At 39.9% G+C, this 17,375-nt stretch overlaps 1 protein-coding gene across 5 annotated transcripts in view; it reads left to right on the top strand.

Annotated features, from left to right (window-relative positions):
- Positions 1–17,375, top strand: part of Sh3kbp1 (SH3-domain kinase binding protein 1) — a 337,484-nt gene that overhangs the window by 224,795 nt on the left and 95,314 nt on the right. For all 5 annotated transcript variants that reach the window (XM_013026512.1, XM_013026514.1, XM_013026511.1 and 2 more), the window contains one exon: positions 6,377–6,452. In XM_013026512.1, coding sequence (XP_012881966.1) covers positions 6,377–6,452 — 76 coding nt within the window. The remainder of the gene's footprint in view (positions 1–6,376; positions 6,453–17,375) is intronic.

Genomic DNA, 17,375 nt, shown 5'->3' with positions numbered 1-17,375 from the left:
AGGTACAGAGGTCTCCCGACTTATCAGGGAGCACATCTCCTTTCTTTGTACCTGGTGCTAGGTTAAAGGGTGAGTGGACGGTTTCTCCCAAGTTCCCTGCTTTACCAGCAACCTCTCATTTTGTGAGTACAAGACATTAATGCTACATCCCGTCTTGCTCTCAAGAAGGGTGTTGTTTCCAAAGAGTAATGGCAACATGGATAGTTAATCTGCCAAATGCTTCTAGGACATCTGTGACTCTGATGAGGTCTTTAACACAGATTAGGCAAGAGGTTTAGTTTAGCTGGAATTTCTCAAAACAACCAGGACAAATAACAACAAAGGAATGACTCTAAATCTTAAGCCCGATTTTTTTTGTCAGTTTTTGTTTTTGTCAGTTGAAACTTGAACTCTTGTCCTGGGCACTGTCCCTCAGCTCTTCAGCTCAAGGCTAGTGCCCTACCACTTGAGCCACAATGCCACATCCAGCTTTTTCTGTTTATGTGGTACTGAGGAATCGAACCCAGGGCCTCATGCATGTGAGACAAGCACTCTACCACTGAGCTACCTTCCTAGCCCTTAAGCCGGATTTTATAATCAGAAATTTAACTTTTAAATTTTCTGTGTGTCATTTATAAGATTATTTCTTTGTTGCTTTGTATGTCCCTCCCCCACAATATAACCCCTGCTTTCACTGTATTTGATGTCGGTATAATTTGTGGAGGGGAAGGGGAAAAACAAATCGTTTAAATAGGGATACAGGTGGACCCATTGCAACAATGAGATGTACAAGTTGTTAAGTCGAAAACGAACTTTACAACTTTCATGTGCGGCGGGGGCGGGGGGAGGACAGGGAGCATTGGGTGGGGGGGCGGGGGAGGATGGGAAGGGATGGGAAGGGGAAACAAAGGAGGAGGCTACAATGCTTGATAAGAAAGTACTCATTATCTTGCCCATGTAATTGTAACTCCTCTGTACAGTATTTTCACAATAAAAATTTTTTATCTGTGTGTGTGTGTGTGTGTGTGTGTGTGTGTGTTTTACTAAGGACAACTTCAGGCCTTTGTTCTTACTAGACTAGTGCTCTACTGCTTGAGTCATGCACCCCAGTCTTAAGAGTTTAATTTCTTATAGCCAAGATAAAAAGTAGGGGCTGAGAGGCATGCCTCTTTGGAGGAGTTGGAATTGGTATAATGTTATAGGAGGTGCTTCAAAGGTTAAACCCTGTACCCGGGATGGAACGACAAATGTAGTTTTCCCGTTTATAGGAACATGCCTGTTACATTTAGAGTTTTGAGTTATGTTTTACTCTGGCATAGCTTCTGTTGATATAGTGCAGCTGAAACTGGGCCCACCAAATGCAAGCGGATTGACAGTTGTTTATGTAAATGAAAAGCCTTCCAGTAGGGAGTGCACAAAGCACTCCATTGTGAGGACAATTCTTTGCACTCCTTCTTCTCTGGCTCTAACATGCTCTGCTCCTATAGCTCCCTGCAGAGAGCCAAGAAGACTTTCCCTAATACCATTGGTCAAAGGTGTTCATGCAGGGAGCATGTGAAAATAAAAACTTTACACAGAGTTTTCACAGCAGTTCAGGGATCTTTCTGAGTTGTAGTAGAGAGGAAAATCTGAAAATCTGATATGGTCATGTATTGATAGCATTCGGTCCCTCCTCTTAGCACTGTGCCCTATCCCTTATAATTCTCCATATCCTGTAGATGAGCAGAATGGAGGATTACCATGCTCTACTCTTGGCCACTCCTCAATTTACCACTGTGGAGAACCAGTTATCCCCCCCCATAGTTGTTTCAGTGTTTGTGATGATGTTCAACATCTTCCTGTCTTGTTGTGTGCGTTCCTGCCTCACATTGAACAAGCATCTAACAAATATGAGGTAGTTGGAATGGGAAGGAATGCTGTCAGATGCTAGTGTTGTGAAAGGAATGCATCCAAGAGCCACCCTTGATCTTGGGTTTTGCCAGTTGTTTGAAAGGTCATCTCATGAGTTTGGCGTTGTATGAGGGCATGAGTAATATCTAAATGTAGTTTCTCAGGCCATCTTCTACTAGTAGCTTACAATGAACTCCTCCTCTCTCTCTTCTTCCTACTCATTAAACCTGGCTGCCTTGGTATTGCTGGAGTTCTGTGTGGTTCTTTAGAGAGGAGATCTTCAGAGATGAATTTAAGCTTTCTCCTTGGCATTTTTTTTGTCCTGTAATTTGCAACTTCTTTTTATACTCAAAGGAGTTTGCATATAAGTTGGAATAAAGTCGGAGGAGTGATTTTTATACTATTGATTTGAGCAGGAGTCTGGTCCCACATTCCACAATCACAAAAAAGCTAGATACATTTATCACTTGGGAACTAATTCCCTTGGACTGAAATCGAGTGATTGTCTTTCCTGGAAGCATTAGTTTCTTCATTTTGGCATGAAAAAGAAAAAAAAAGTTACTTGTTCCACTAACTAAAGTCATATGTTACTTATCTGTTCATATGCTATGTTACCAGATCTTGTGGCATTCAGAGAATACATGCAACTTCCCCCAAAAGTTTATTTAGTGCTTTTGGCAAAGAGAGCTAGAAAGAGAGGGAATTAGTATTATTAAAGGTTCAAAGAGATGAGTTTTTGGAACTTTCTTTTTCAACATTAGGTTTGCAATGGAGATTGGGATGTAGTAAGAGAGAAAAGTGACACCAATGTGGTGATTATCGCTGTATCTTGAAGCAGATCTATAGCCAGAGTCAGTGGAATATTTGGCTGTATAAATCCTTCCATATGCACATCCACTCCTATATGAAGAATTGGCATCTGGCTTGGGGCACAAGCAGACCACATCAATGTGGATGTTTGTGCTAAAAAGTCTTTAGCCACCTCACTGAAGGAAGAGGAAATGTTGGCTGGAGCTAGAGAGAAGAGCTTGGGAGTCTGTTCCTTCTGAAGATATACAATGAAATGGCCCTGTTTACTGACCTCTTAAGAAGTGAATTGGCCACACATGTTGTCTGGGCATAGCCCCTAAGTGCCTGGTTGGTGCTTGTCCTGGATAAACCATCTTTCTTAGTAGCCAGGAGGGTGGGGACATGCTATTCTGTGAAGAAAGCCACCAGTGGAGAGTCTTAAGTCCTCCTCCTTCCCTACCTGCTAGATGTGAAGAGATGTATACACAAGATTCCCTATTTTATTCTTTTTTTTCTGTCATGGGGCCTGAACTCTGGGCTTGGGCGCTGTCTCTCAGCTCTTCAGCTAAAGGCTAGCACTCTACCATCTGAGCCATAGCGCCACTTCCGGCTTTTTCTGCTTATGTGATGGTGAGGAATTGAACCCAGGGCCTCATGCATGTAAGGCAAGCACTCTACCACTGAGCTACCTTCCCAGCCCCTCCCTATTTTATTCTGTCCTCTGAAGCCTGCTCCATAACTGGCCTTCAGTTATGTATGATCTAGATTTGAATGTGTAGCTTACTGGCAACGATAAGTTTCTTTGTCAGTGAGAATAGACAAGGGAAACTTTTTGTGTGTGGAAAAATGGAAAATATGCTTTGTCATTTATCTAGAATAGAGAATAGGCATCTGAGTTTTTAATCTAACACAAGGTATTTATTTAAAATGAGTGTAATCGCTGCTGTATTTAGGTTGATGGCCCTCACTTGAGCATGCATGAGAACCCATGGAGGGTTTGTTCCCTCTGAGACTGCTGGGCACCATCCCCCGAGTTTCTGATTGAGAAAGCCTGGGGCGGGGCCTGGGAATTTGCTGTGCTAACAGTCAAGGGCCACACTTGTCTAGGCCTAGGTTCTAGAGAAGACAGAAGCATCATAATACCCGTAGCACTGGACTCTAGACTTTATATCACTGCCCATAAAGGAGATGGAAGGATTTAAGGTCTAGCACCCCTAGAAGATGAGCATGATACCACCTTCACCATCACACCTGGTACCGAGATCCACCAAGGTCAGTGCATAGCGTTTGCTACAAGAGTGAAGAGGAAACCAGAGCAAGCATTGCTTTTTCATGCCTTTCTGTACTAAAGTAAGTGCGTTTAACTGGTGGTCTTTCTCTTTTTCCCCAGTCCTGGGGCTTCAACTCAAGGCCTGGGCACTGTCCCTGAGCTCCTTTTGCTCATGCCTAGCACTCTACCACTTGAGCCACAGTGCCACTCCTGCCTTTTTCTGTTTATGTGGTACTGAGTAATGGAACCCAGGGCTTCATGTATGCAAGGCAAGCAAGTACTCTACCACTAAGCCACATTCCCAGTGCCCCTGGTGGTCCTTCTTAATACTTGTTAGTTTGGACATCTGGTAAACTGGGTCATGAGACATGAAAGCAATGCTTCTTTTGCTACCATTAAGTGGAAGTTGTTATAATATGCAACCTGCAAGGGTTTCTCCAAAGGAACACATCTGGCTTAAAGATTCAACCATTGCATGTCTTTTTATTTTTCAAGAAAGACTGGATTGGAAGTAGTTCTTGAGCTTGCATTTTCTGGTTCCCTCATTCTATCGCTGACAATCTAGTTGTTTTTGTTTTTCCTCCATAATGTCTTAATAGTAGGGATGCTTTATTCTGGACCCTAAAAAGAAAAGAAGAGAGATTGGTAGGGATGCTGTTAAAGTATGAACAGAAATGTCAGTGAAATGATGCTTTGAGAGTTTCTCATTTTACTGATAATACCAGATCTTTCAAGATAATCCTAAGAACATTTATTCATCAAATTTGACCTTATGGCAGAAGAACATTTAACTTTTTCTTTTCCGTGATATTTTCAAGGAATCATAAAATGTTATTAGTTTGAGTATTTAACACTTGAGGGGTGGCATATTATTTGGGGTTTCATTTTTTTTATCCAATATAGAAAGTCTTGCAGCACCAAATAAAAATGTCACTATGCAAAATGTAAAGGCTTTCTGTCACAAATGTTTTTAAAAATTCATGAAGGGCTGAAAATTTGATTTATCCTCTTTCTGTGATTTATTCATATTTAATGCTAGTTTCAACATTTGAAGCATGAAGAACCTTTGCAAATTAAAAACTGGTGAATTACTTATTTGAAGAAAAATTCTACCATGCCAGTTTTTGAATTATGTAGCCCATTCCTCTTCATATGTTCAAGGGCACAGAGATGTTTGGTTTCCCCATTGGTCGGAATTCTCACTGGTGAAGCTCTTATTGGAGGGAGGTTGATTCACTCGTCTATGTGGTTGTGATAGCTATTTCTCTAGTATCAGTGAATACTTCTCAGGCATTAATCATGATCACACAAGTACAAGGCAGAGGAAAAGAGTGGGAACAGCCCTTGATTCTGGACCCATTGGCTTGGTTTGTTTGGATTTTTGTTTTTGATTTTAAGTTCCTGGGTAACTTATATTTTCAGGAGCTTCTTTAGGTAGAGATAATACTATCTTTTCTAGGACAATTTAATAAACAAAGAATGAAAATACAGTTATCTCCAGATGAGGAAAGGAAATGAACTCAAATCAAACTTGTATGTATGTATGTATGTATGTATGTATTTTAATGGTCCTGGAGCTTGAACTCAGGGACTAGGCAATGTCCTTGAGTTTTTGTGCTCAACGTACCACTTGATCCACAGTTCTACTTCTGGTTTTTTTTTGGTGTTTATTGGCCATAGGTCTTACAGACTTTCCTGCCCAGGCTGGCTTTGAACAGTGATCCTCAGATCTCAGCCTCCTGAGTAGCTAGGATTACCAGTGTGAGCCAGTGGGCTCTCAACTTTCATAGTCTTTATTTTAACTAGTGAGTAGGTGCATTGGTTCTAAGGCATTGAATCTTTTCAAGGTCCTGGAGAGACATTTTGGGGACAGTGAGACTGTCTTATCCTAGAGTCAAGAGTATGTTTGCTCAGACTCTGTAAAGTAGCTGGAAACTTAGATGAGGAGGAGGAGTTACAATAAGACTCAGTTTCTCTGAGCACCCTGGTCTCTCCATGCCCATCCATCTCCCTGTCCTTCCTATCCCTGCATCCCTATATTTACTCTAGTTTTCTTCCTTCTTACTTTTGTTCTCCTGCTTTGCATTTACTTTGAAGCACCTCCACTAAGTCAACTGTTTGACCTCTGTAGATTTAGTCAGCTTCTCAGAAAATGAACCAAACTGTAAATGTTTTCTTTGCTAACAATAATAAACCTTTTGAAACCTCCAAGGAAGCAAGAACATAAAAGATACTGAGTACCTTCAAGGATAAAGCCTGTTTTATCTAGTTTTCTCTTTGTTTATCGTTGAGGATCAGGTCTATTAAAGTGCGGCCACCAATACAAAGAGTAGTACAAATTTGAGAATGTGGTTTTTGGAACCAGTTTTGTCTTTATGATCTTGATTTTATTCTTCTGCTTGGTGATGAGAACCATCTTAATGTGTAAAATTATCTTTTCTTTCACAGACTATTGGGAAGAAGTTACCTCCACCTGTGGCAACTCTAGACCCATCAAAAACAGAGATGGATAGCAAGACTAAGAGTGAGTTTCCTTATTTTAAAAAGAAAATCCTTATATAATATGTATATATATTACACACACACACATACACACACACACACACACACACACACACATATAATTTGGGGCTGATATTGGGACTTGAACTCAGAGCCTTGTGCTTGCTAGGCAGTCATTCTACCACTTCAGCACACTCCCCCACCCCCAGCCCTGTCTGTTTTCATTATTTTTTCCAGTACAGTCTCTAATTTTATAGGATGGCATATACTACAATCATTCTATTTTGTATATTCCAAGTATTTTGCACTGTTTTTTAGTTTGTTTTATTTTGCACTGTTTAAGTGGAAGAAAGACTCTAAAGAATAACAGCTCAAGTACTTTAAAGATTCATAGGACTTGAGGTCATTTACTTTTAGCCTAAACCACTCAGCCAACACTACCCACTCTGATTTCCTGCAGGCCTTCTCAATACATCTCTCCTTAAATACCTCCAGATACTTTTGTAACATAGCAGGGAGGAGACAAGAGGCTTTTAGAAGGATAAGATACTACATAGTAGGGGGTTAGTTGTGTCTTAGAACATTACTAGCTATAGGAATATCATGTGAGCCAATTGAAGTAATAGGTAATTTCGAATTTTCTACTTGGCACATTAAAAAAGAAAAAAACAGCCAGGCACTGGTGGCTCATGCTAGTAATCCTAGCTACTTAGAAGGCTGAGATCTGAGGATCTAGGTTAGAAGCCAGTCTGGGCAGAAAAGGCTCGGTGAGACTCTTATTTCCAATTAACTACTCAAAAACTGGAACTGATGTTGTGGCTCAAAGTGGTAGAGCACTAGCCTTGAGCAGAACAGCTCAGGGACAGTGCCCAGACCCCAAGTTCAAGCTCCACAAAAAAAAAAAAAAAAAAGAAAAACAAGAGCCAGGCACCAATGGCTCACAGCTTTAATCCTAGCTACTCAGGAGGTTGAGATGAGGCTTACAAAATTCGAAGCAAACTGGGCAGGAAGGTCCTTGAGTCTCTTATCTCCAAAAAGAAAAGTAGGAAGTAGAGCTGTGGCTCAAGTGGTAGAGTGCTAGCTTTGAGCCAACAAGCTCAGGGAAGAGATCCCAGGCCCTGACTTCAAGACTCAGGACAGGTACAAAAAAAAGAGAAAGAAAAAGAACTGAATTTAATTACATTCTATTTAACTCAATTTGTCAGTATTACCTTTTAACACGCTACCCATATAAAATGGTCAAATGAGATAGATACTTTCTTCTTTTTTTCCCATGTGATGTCATCACAATCCAATGTATAATTTATTTAAGTAGTTGTCCAAAGGGTGTTCAATCGAACATGTCAGTTTATAAGTTCAATGCATCTTGATCAATGTTACCCTTTCCATCTTTTTTCCAATGCGTATTTACAGGTATGGTATATTTCTATTTAGAGTAGCCACGTTGTGAGTGCTTAGTAACCATGATATTGGAAAATGTAGTTTAAGGGTAATTCTTAGGCCTAAGATAGGCTTCCCGTGCCTGTAAATGAGTGTAAATGAGTTACAAGTGCTCAAATCCATGTGGGGAAAGCCTGGCCGCTAGTCCTACAAATATCTATTAACCATATCCATTTACCTGGCTAAAAGCATCCTGATGGGAAAATAGGTTACTAATGAAGAATAGGTTTGCAGAAACTGGGTAAAGTGTTTTAGAGTGTTAGAAGGAAGAGTGCTGTCACTAGCCATGTGACTTTGGACACATAATTTGATTTCTCTAGCCTTCCTCCTCATTGTCTACATTATAACTTCAGAGAGTTGTACTAGAGAAAGACCCTGTCATTTCTTCCAACAACTTCATTTTCTGATTCAATTCTATAAGCTTTAGAACTCAGAGAGAAAGGGTTTTTTTTTTTTGTTTTTTTGCAATCCAAGTATTGAGTGGCCACATGGAAGACAAAGGGAAGTTGTGAACAATTCAGTGAGAGTATGAGACGATGTTGAGATTAGTGTGTCCATAAGTGAGTAGCAGTCAGGAAGGAGAATTATCATTGTCAGTGAAGTTTTGAGGAATGTTTACTGACAGACATAGAATTCCTTTACACTTAAACCATTTTCCTGCTTCTGGATTTTGATGCACATCTATGTTCAGGTGCAGAATGCTAACCATCTCCTTCCTTCTTCCTTTCTGATCTAAAGACACCCTGGACAAAACTTGCCCAGCAGTATGGCAGGAGAGCAGCAGCTCTTTCCTGCACAGCTGTCTCCTTAGCATGCTCTACTACAAACTCACATCAGAACTCAGAGTTATGATGTTGCAAAAAAAATGTCCATAGGGGTTGATATTTTCTGAGTGAAAGTGAAATTCAGCTGATCAGGATTTAAACAATGTCATCTCTACCCCTCACCCCCAACAAAAGGCTTTTATGATACTGAAATTCATCAGAAACTCATTCTGAGGAACAGATTGCCATAATTTTCATAACAAGAGGAAAACTGTCTAAATATTCATAACGAAGTACCCTGAGGTTCCTCCAGCACCTCACATCTGGAGTTTCTCCTCTTTCTTACTACAATTGATGCAGATTTGTGGCCTCTGTAGATAGAAAAATAGCCCAAAGAAAGGGCTAGTTAACATGCTTCAGAACTATTAGCTCAGTCTTACCGATTCAGAAGAACAAATGAACAAGTGGGTTTGGAAAAAAAATTGTTTGACAGAATTTGTACAAGCTAAATCAGACTTCTGAATAAATTATGACTAGAGGAGACAAAAGCTAAATTTTCCCTACCCAACCTTGTTGATGGACTTGGTAACCGGACCTTCTTACTACCTGATTGCTTCGCTCATTGGTTTGCTTCCTGGGAGCAGTTTCTCCCTGCTTGGGTGCCTGTTTACGCTGTAGTCAGCCTTATGTGTATCTGTTTCCTCTGCCTCATGAATGGCTGTGCCCAGTGTTAAATCTCTCAGTCCAAGCTCAGTGTTACCTTCTCTCCACATCGATAAACAGGAGAGAAAAGGGTCAGCTCCCTTGTGCTGCTTTTTCCTCAGTTTCATAACATATACCCAGGAGCCCTTCAGCCCTCTTTTTCCAGGCCGGTTATTTTTGCTCAACCCCTCCCCCCACCTCCAGTGCTTACTCATGCTGGGGACTGGGGATTAGGGTCACACCACCAATTAAGTATGAAGTATATTTTCAACTCACCCTTCAGTGCCACTCACATCTGAAGTATACTAAAGCCTTCACACTAGATGTCCCAGAAGTCTCCCCTCTTTCTAGAATGCACCACCTTTTATCAAGTGCCTCACACAAAACTGCTACGTAGATTCAGAGTGAGAGCCTTCCTAGAAGAGTACCTGGCTAGCCATGGTGCTTGAAGATCTGATTTTCAAATGTCACCCTCTTACAGAAGAAAGACTTTTCCTAGTGGATTGCTTCTCTCCCAAAGAATCTGAGCTCCTTACCTGAGCAAAGGAATCTATTGAGAGAAGCCAGGATCTGGCCTCTGCTTTGTAGTAGAGAACAGAAAGGATTTGCTTCTCAGATTTTCATTTTCTCTTTAAAACTATTTCTTCTTAAAATTGAGAGTAAAGGGTGTTATAATTAATACTTGTAAAATAATTGGTCAGTCCCAATTCCCGGGAGCATTGAAAACCAAAGGCTACTGTATGCCAATAGCATCCCAGTTGTGACAACCAAAGAAGTTTTGAGGTATTCCCTTGGGGAACCTCATCTGTCTTAGTCCATTTTGTGTGCTGTAATGGAATGCCACAGTCTAGGTACTTTATAAATGATAGAAATCTGTTTGGCTTATGGTTCTGGAGGTTGAGAAATCCAAGATTGAGTGGCCACATCTGGGGTGGGATGGGGTAAAGGGATTCCTGTTGTTATTACGTGGCAAAATGCATCACAAGGGACAGAGAGAACAAGATACTGAACTCACAGCCTCAAGATCTTTTGTAACTAGCATTAGTGCATTCATGAGGCTGGGGTTCTTATTAACTAAATCCTTCCAGTAGGCCCCATCTCCCAACTCTATACTGGGGATTCATCTCCATCATATCAACCTTGTGAGGGACACATTCAAACCATAGTAGAACCCTACTAGTAAGTTCCGCCAGGACACTGCTGTATCCCTATTGCCTGATGCACAGTAGATACTCAGTTATTATTTACTGAATAAATGACAAGCTCCTCCTACTAACACCAGGTGTTGAGAATGTGACCTAGAACTGGAGTGCTTGTCTAAATCTAGCATGAAGCACATCCAACCCCAGTGTCACCATCAAACTGGTCTGTATTCCCTATCCTTAGCCCTAGCCTTACCGGTTGCTAGACACTGGCTCTCAGGGTGTTCCCAGAACCAGCAGCAGCAGCAGCAGCAGCAGCAGCAGCAGCAGCAGCAGCAGCAGCAGCTCTTAAGAACCTTGCTAGAAGTGCAGATCCTCAGACCCCACCCATTTGAGTTCTACCCAATCAGAAGCCGTGGGAGGAGCCCAGCAATCTTTTTGCTAGTCCTTCATCCGAAGCTGATGCCTACTCTAGTGTGAGAGCCACAGACTGACATGACACCAAGGTCCCACTTTACATTTGAAGATTTATATCGTAGGGGAGGGATGTAGAAAGCTATAGTCAACAGGTGCCTCACACTTTAAAAAACACTGGAGTTTGACTTCAAGGCCTAATAATAGTAGGCAGATGTTCTACCTTTTGTGCCATAGCCACAGCTCTTTTTTGCCTTAGTTATTCTTCAAATTAGATCTCAGACCTTACTGATCCTGCTTTAACTCTGTAGCTTAACTTTTTGCCAGGGTTAGCCTCAAACGAAGTCTGCCTCTGGAATAGCTAGGATTACTGGAATGCACCACCATACCTGGTGAAACTTTTTTTGTGATACTGGACTATGAACTTGGCCTCACACTTCTCAGGCAAGAACTCTACCATGTGACCTGAACCTCCAGCCCTTCCCCAACACAATGCTTAACATTAGGAATGGTTGAGAAGCATACTCTAGTCCTTCCCTGTCTGTTTCCTAGGACATTGTACAAAGCCCATTGGCATTCTACTCCTCTAAGATGGAATTTTTGAGTGTCTAATTTTGGAAGTTATTTTACCATTTCTGACATTCTGATACTTTAAATGAGTGACCCTCATTTTCCTCACTGTTGCTTTATTGTCTGCACATCTCTTCCTTCTACTTGATTATAACCTACCTGACTACCAGATACTAGTACCTTAGTCTGTTGTTCCTAGAGCATATAGAAGTCCACACCCTTACATGCACTTCCAAAATACCAAGAGCTCTGAAAACAAAAAGAGTTTTTAGTGCTCACTGATGGATAAAACTTGTTCTGAATGGACATGGACCCATTTATAGTATATATTTTCTTATGTGGGATAACTAGTCATCTATTTGCTGCAGTCCTAGACTCCACCAGTGGATAATACCTATTATATAGTCTATGCAGTATATTTCCTTTCTAAAAAGGTCTTACCAAAGGTTCTGTTTAGGGATTACAAATTAGTGTCCTAGATAATAATATCAGTCAAATGGAAGAATTTTTAATACAATGTTGGTGAATGTAGGTATCACTGAACTTGATACTTTCATTGTAGTGTCTCATAGGAAAAGAACTCGGGGCTTCCAGGCCTAGATGAAACCCAGTACTTTCTACTACCTGCCAAAACCCAAGGGCTTATGGTCTAATTTTTTTTTGTCAGCCATAGGGCCTGAACCCTGGGCCTGGGCACTGTCCCTCAGCTCTTCAGCTCAAAGCTAGCGCTCTACCACTTGAGCCACAGCATCACTTCCAGCTTTTCTGTTTATGTGGTGCTGAGGAATTGAACCAGGGCCTCGTGCATGCAAGGCAAGCACTCTACCACTGAGCCACCTTCCCATCCCCTATTTTTTAAATTTTATATTCTTTTAGTGCTGGTGCTAGGGCTTGAGCTTAGGGCCTTGTACTCTTGTTCACCTTTATTTCTCGTAGCTGGTGCTCTACCGCTTGAGCTATGTCTCCAGTACAGAATTTTGTTCATTAATTGAAATGGAGTCTTGAATAATTTTCTTCCTTGGCTAGCTTTGAACCATGATCCTCCAGTTCTCCACTTCCTGAGTAGCCAGGATTATAAGCATGAACCATTACCACCCAGGCTGGGTTGTGATCTTTGTAAGCTAAAACTGAGTCTAGAGATTTCTGGATTTAACATTATTTCCTTATGCATATTTGTTCACCTTACTAATATATTTATCCTGTTTGTTTCTGCTTTTAAGCTGGGGCTTTTTTCTTGATTGTTTTAAGTTTTTCTTAATTGATTAGGTTACAAAAATAACTGGAAGGAGTCATGTGGTATGAACATGTGAGCTCAATTCCTTTAAATCTGTTTTCAATATATAAATTTCAGAAAGTCTAGAGATTGTAATAATATTTTCAGAGGTTGGGAATCATGACTTAACTTCTTGGTCATTTTAAACTGAGCAAGTTTCTTCAAATTAATTGGTACAAGAGCTAGTTATCTGGGAACTAAGTCATAATGACAGGGTTCTTGAGCCTTGTGATATTATATACATTTCCCCACTCAGTTGAATGTGTTTGTATGGTCTGTTTTGTTTCTGAAAAGGAGTCATTGTGTTTGTCAAATTCTTAAAGGACTCTAAGAAAAGAGTCAGGATTTAAAACACATGATAATTTGTTAGTATTTTTAATCTTTCTAAGGACCAAATAAAGACGTCATCTCAATTGCTGAGTAAGTTATGCTTTCGTTTTCTTTATGTATGGGGGTATTCATTCCTACTTGGTTTCAGACTAATTAAATCTATCTAATTGATGAATAGATTGAAAATGCCTGCCTCCAAAAATTAATGTCATTTTTTTCTGTTCATCTATCTCTGTCTCTGCTACTCATTTAAAATTTATAAACTTCCCACATCCAGAGAAGGATTTAGAAGTATACTCTTTTATAATCTTTAAGTAGTTGTACAAAGGAGTTATCGTTCAACAAATTAGTTTATGTATGCAATCCATCTTTTTGGTATTTAATAAATTTTATTTCTCTTTCACACATATACCTCTGACATTTTATTGACTGACAGATTTCATGTTCTCCATGTCTCATTTAATTGTATACATTTTCTTTTTAATAAGCATTTGACTTTCTGGGGTCCCTTGGATAATGTCTTTTTTTTTGTGGGGGGGTCTGGTTGTGGATCTGAACTCTGGGCCTGGGCGCTGTCCCTCAGCTCTTCAGCTCAAGGCTAGCGCTCTGGATAATGTCTTTTGACATCATTTTTTTAATCAGTGTCACCCCTTTCATTATTTTTCCCATCCCTCCCAACCTCTTAAGGCATATAAAATGTCTTCATTTTATGTGAACTTTCTCTTGTATGCATTCAATCTTGCCTTTCTCTGAAATACCTCAACAATATTTCATCATAGCAAGTTTGTGCATATGTTTGTATTTTTTTGTCAGTCATTGGGCTTGAACTCCAGGCCTGTGTGCTATCCCTGAGCTCTTTTACACAAGGCTAGCATTCTACCACTTGAACCACAGTGCCACATCTGGCTTTTTCTGAGTAATTTATTGGAGATAAGAGTCTCACCGACTTTTCTTCCCAGGCTAGCTTTGAACCGTGATTTTCAGATCTCAGCCTTCTGAGTAGTTAGGATTATAGCTGTGAGCCACTGGCTCAAAGTATTAAATCTGTATTTGTGAGGGCTTTTTTTTTCAGTACTAGAGATAGAACTCAAGGCCTTGTACATGATAGGCGAGTGTTCTACTATTGAGTTATAGCCCCAGCCCCTAAACCTTTTTTTCTGTAATGTCAGAAGAGCCAGGCACTGGTGGTTTAAACCTGGGATCCTACTACTGAGGAAGTAGATATTGGGAAAATTGTGTTTCAAGGCCAGCATGGGGAAAAGTTTGAGAAAGCCCATTTCAATCAATAGCTGGGTACTGAGATATGTACCTGTCATCCCACCTACATAGGAAACTGAGATCAGGAGGACAAAAAAGTTCACAAGACAACCGCCCCCCTCCCCCACCCCCATACCCCCAGCCATCTCAATAGAAAAAGGTAAGTATAGTGATATATACTGATCACCCTAGCTACAACAGGAAGCATAAATGGAATGATCTTAATTCAGACCAGCCTGGGCAAAAGCAAGACTCTTTCAGAAAAAACAAACAAACAAACAAAAAACAGATAGAAAAAGGCTGAAAATGTGGTTCAAGCTGTAGAACACTTGCTTGGGGAAGCATGAAGCCCCAAGTTCAAACTTTCAAACTGCAGAAACAAAAAGAAACAAAAAACCCAAAACAAGAACTATCTGTCCTTTTCAGCTTATAGGGAAACTATAAGCATAAAACAAAATGGTCCCATGAAACATTTTAAAGGCATGCTAGTACTTGATTAGCAATATTTTCCCACTATACTGATTACAAGTCAATTCTATAGTTATTTATTAACTGTCCTACTATATGTCACAGCCTGAAATACTAAAGGAAGAAATAAAAGGAAAAGGAACAATAAAGACACACATAGGAACAGGTGCTTTTAGTGGTGGAAGTGGCATATCATGCCTTGTATTTAGAAGAAGTAACTAGAAGTTAGCTCTTTTTTTCTTCTCTTGAATTCTTTCATGCCAGGGTATCTTCTGCTTTGAATAGTGGAGCCTTATCAGATCACAAAGTGGCGGTAAATGGTTGGTTTATTCTAGTAATAAGTGATCCAGAGACAGGTTTCTTGAAAACTGATGAATTTGAGACATTTCAACAGTATCAGGACTCTGGGTCAAATTTTCTGTTACTTTCTTGGCTTTTCTTTCATTTGAAATATGGTTGCGACAACCCTGAACACAGGTAAAACAGCGTTCAAAGCAGAAAGGGGCAGCTGTTTTTTCCAAGTCTCTTTCTCTTTTAATTTTAGCTAGGAAACAAAATCTTATAGCCTCTATGCCAGCATATTTCCTCTCACAATTCTTTGGCTGGGACTAGATCATATGTCCATCTCTAAACCAATCACCAACCAAGAAGAATAAGTTGATCATTATTTGCCTGGGCAGATTTTATTCTTCCCTAGGGCTGTGGGAAGGTTTTCTGTTCTTGAATGTAATGTCTCAACAAATTAGGGTTGGGAATGGCTGCTAGAAATTTAATCAACAGAAGTTGATCACAATTTATTAACTTTTTGTCTGTAAAGAAGAGAAACATCTGTTCCTTCATTTTTGGTTGGTCATAGGTTTCTGATATTCTTTGTAAAATGTGTCCATGGTTTCCATTCAAAGAATTATTCTTAAATTTCCTCAATAATGCTGTATACATTTGTGTTGTTTTGAGCTTGGACGGTCATATTTCACTAGTACAGTCAATAGGGAAATTGTTAAGGAGCTATCATTGTCCAATTTAAAGATTGTTTAATATATTCCCTCTTTAGGACACTTGACCAACTCGGATTTGAGGAAGTTTGCTATTACTAATTAAAGAGTGATTGAATGCTAGTAACTGGGTAGGTTTAGGGATTTGGGCTTGGTAGGATTTAGAACTAGTGCTCCTCAGTAAAGGTTAGTGAGCAGGAGCTATCAGAAGCTCAGAATACCTACCTAAGGTAGAAAGTTTCCAAAATTGGCATAGGGGATGTAAGTGATGCTTTCAAGCCATTGTGTAGAAAACATCCACACAGAAGTAAAGTGATTCCCTCTCACCCTACCTTTCCCTCTCTGTCTCCCAGTTATATTTCAATCCTAGACCACTGTGTCTGTATTATAGAATTTTGTTGTTTAGTTTTTGTTGGAGGGGAGGAGTTGAGAGAGGGTCTCACTCAAAATTTAGGATTCTCCTGCCTTCACCTTCTAAGGATTGGGATTATAGGCATGCAGCGCTAGCTTGGCTTGTAGTGTGGATTTTTAAATTGCCTTTATTTTCCATGTCACTCTCTTTGATTGACAAGATGTTTGGCAGCATAAAGATATGCATATCAGTGATATAAAGTATAGCAGGGACAGCATAATTGATACTTTTATATGTTGCTGTAGGTTATGATCTGTCTGCAGAAACTGGCCTAAGTGTTGGGAAATATCTCAGGATATTCAAAGCCATTAGATTTGTTGACTTTGATGAATAATAATAAATGCCAGCTTTAGTAGATAACAGTTCTCTGGAATTTTTCTTTCCACCTACACTGAGTCATGAAAGCCCAGTTTTCGAAATCTTCATTACTTTAATACCATACAGATGTTTTCACTGTCTTATCTGGGGTTTCTCAATAGAAATAATTTACTAGTAAACCTTTCAAAAGCATATCATTAAGGGCATTTTTCTTGCGTTTGAGCAACCCTAAATTTTTCCTTCTTTGATGGAGTCTGTGTGCTTCCTTTACAAGAAATATCCCTGTCACTGAATGATCAATTTCCTACAAAGAAGCCATGGAGACAAGTTCATCCCCCCACCACATCTAAAGAATGTCCTATTGGTATTTGTTAGTTTCTTTGTGGTTGACACATATGCACATATAAATACATAAGAATTTGTCTCTTAAGATAGACCACAGTGAGGTCTTTTTTTAGTGTTTTATGTACCATGTTGGCTTTGTAATATGTAGAAAAACATTATTTCTATGTTTGTAATGTATGGAAGAAGGCAATGAGGAAAAAAGTAAGCTTTATCTCTTTGCAGATATCTACTTGTACCTGTACCTGAAAAGTTTATAAAATTGTACACACTTGTAGGGCACTGGTGGCTCACACCTGCAGTCCTATCTACTGAGGAGGCTGAGATCTGAGGATAGCGGTTCAAAGCCAGCCTGGGCAGGAAAGTCCTTGAGACTCTTATCTCCAATTAACCAGTTGAAAAGTGGAAGTAGCTTTTTTTTTTAATTTTATTTTATTTTATTTGTGAACATACTGTACAGAGGGGTTACAATTGCATGGGCAGGATAATGCGTACATTTCTTACCAAGCATTGCAGCCTCC

The sequence above is a fragment of the Dipodomys ordii genome, unplaced genomic scaffold, assembly GCF_000151885.1.
Source record: "Dipodomys ordii isolate 6190 unplaced genomic scaffold, Dord_2.0 Scaffold94, whole genome shotgun sequence".
Taxonomy (NCBI): Eukaryota; Metazoa; Chordata; class Mammalia; order Rodentia; family Heteromyidae; genus Dipodomys; species Dipodomys ordii.
Note: the sequence above shows the minus strand (reverse complement) of the source record. Positions and strands in the feature narration are given on the sequence as shown.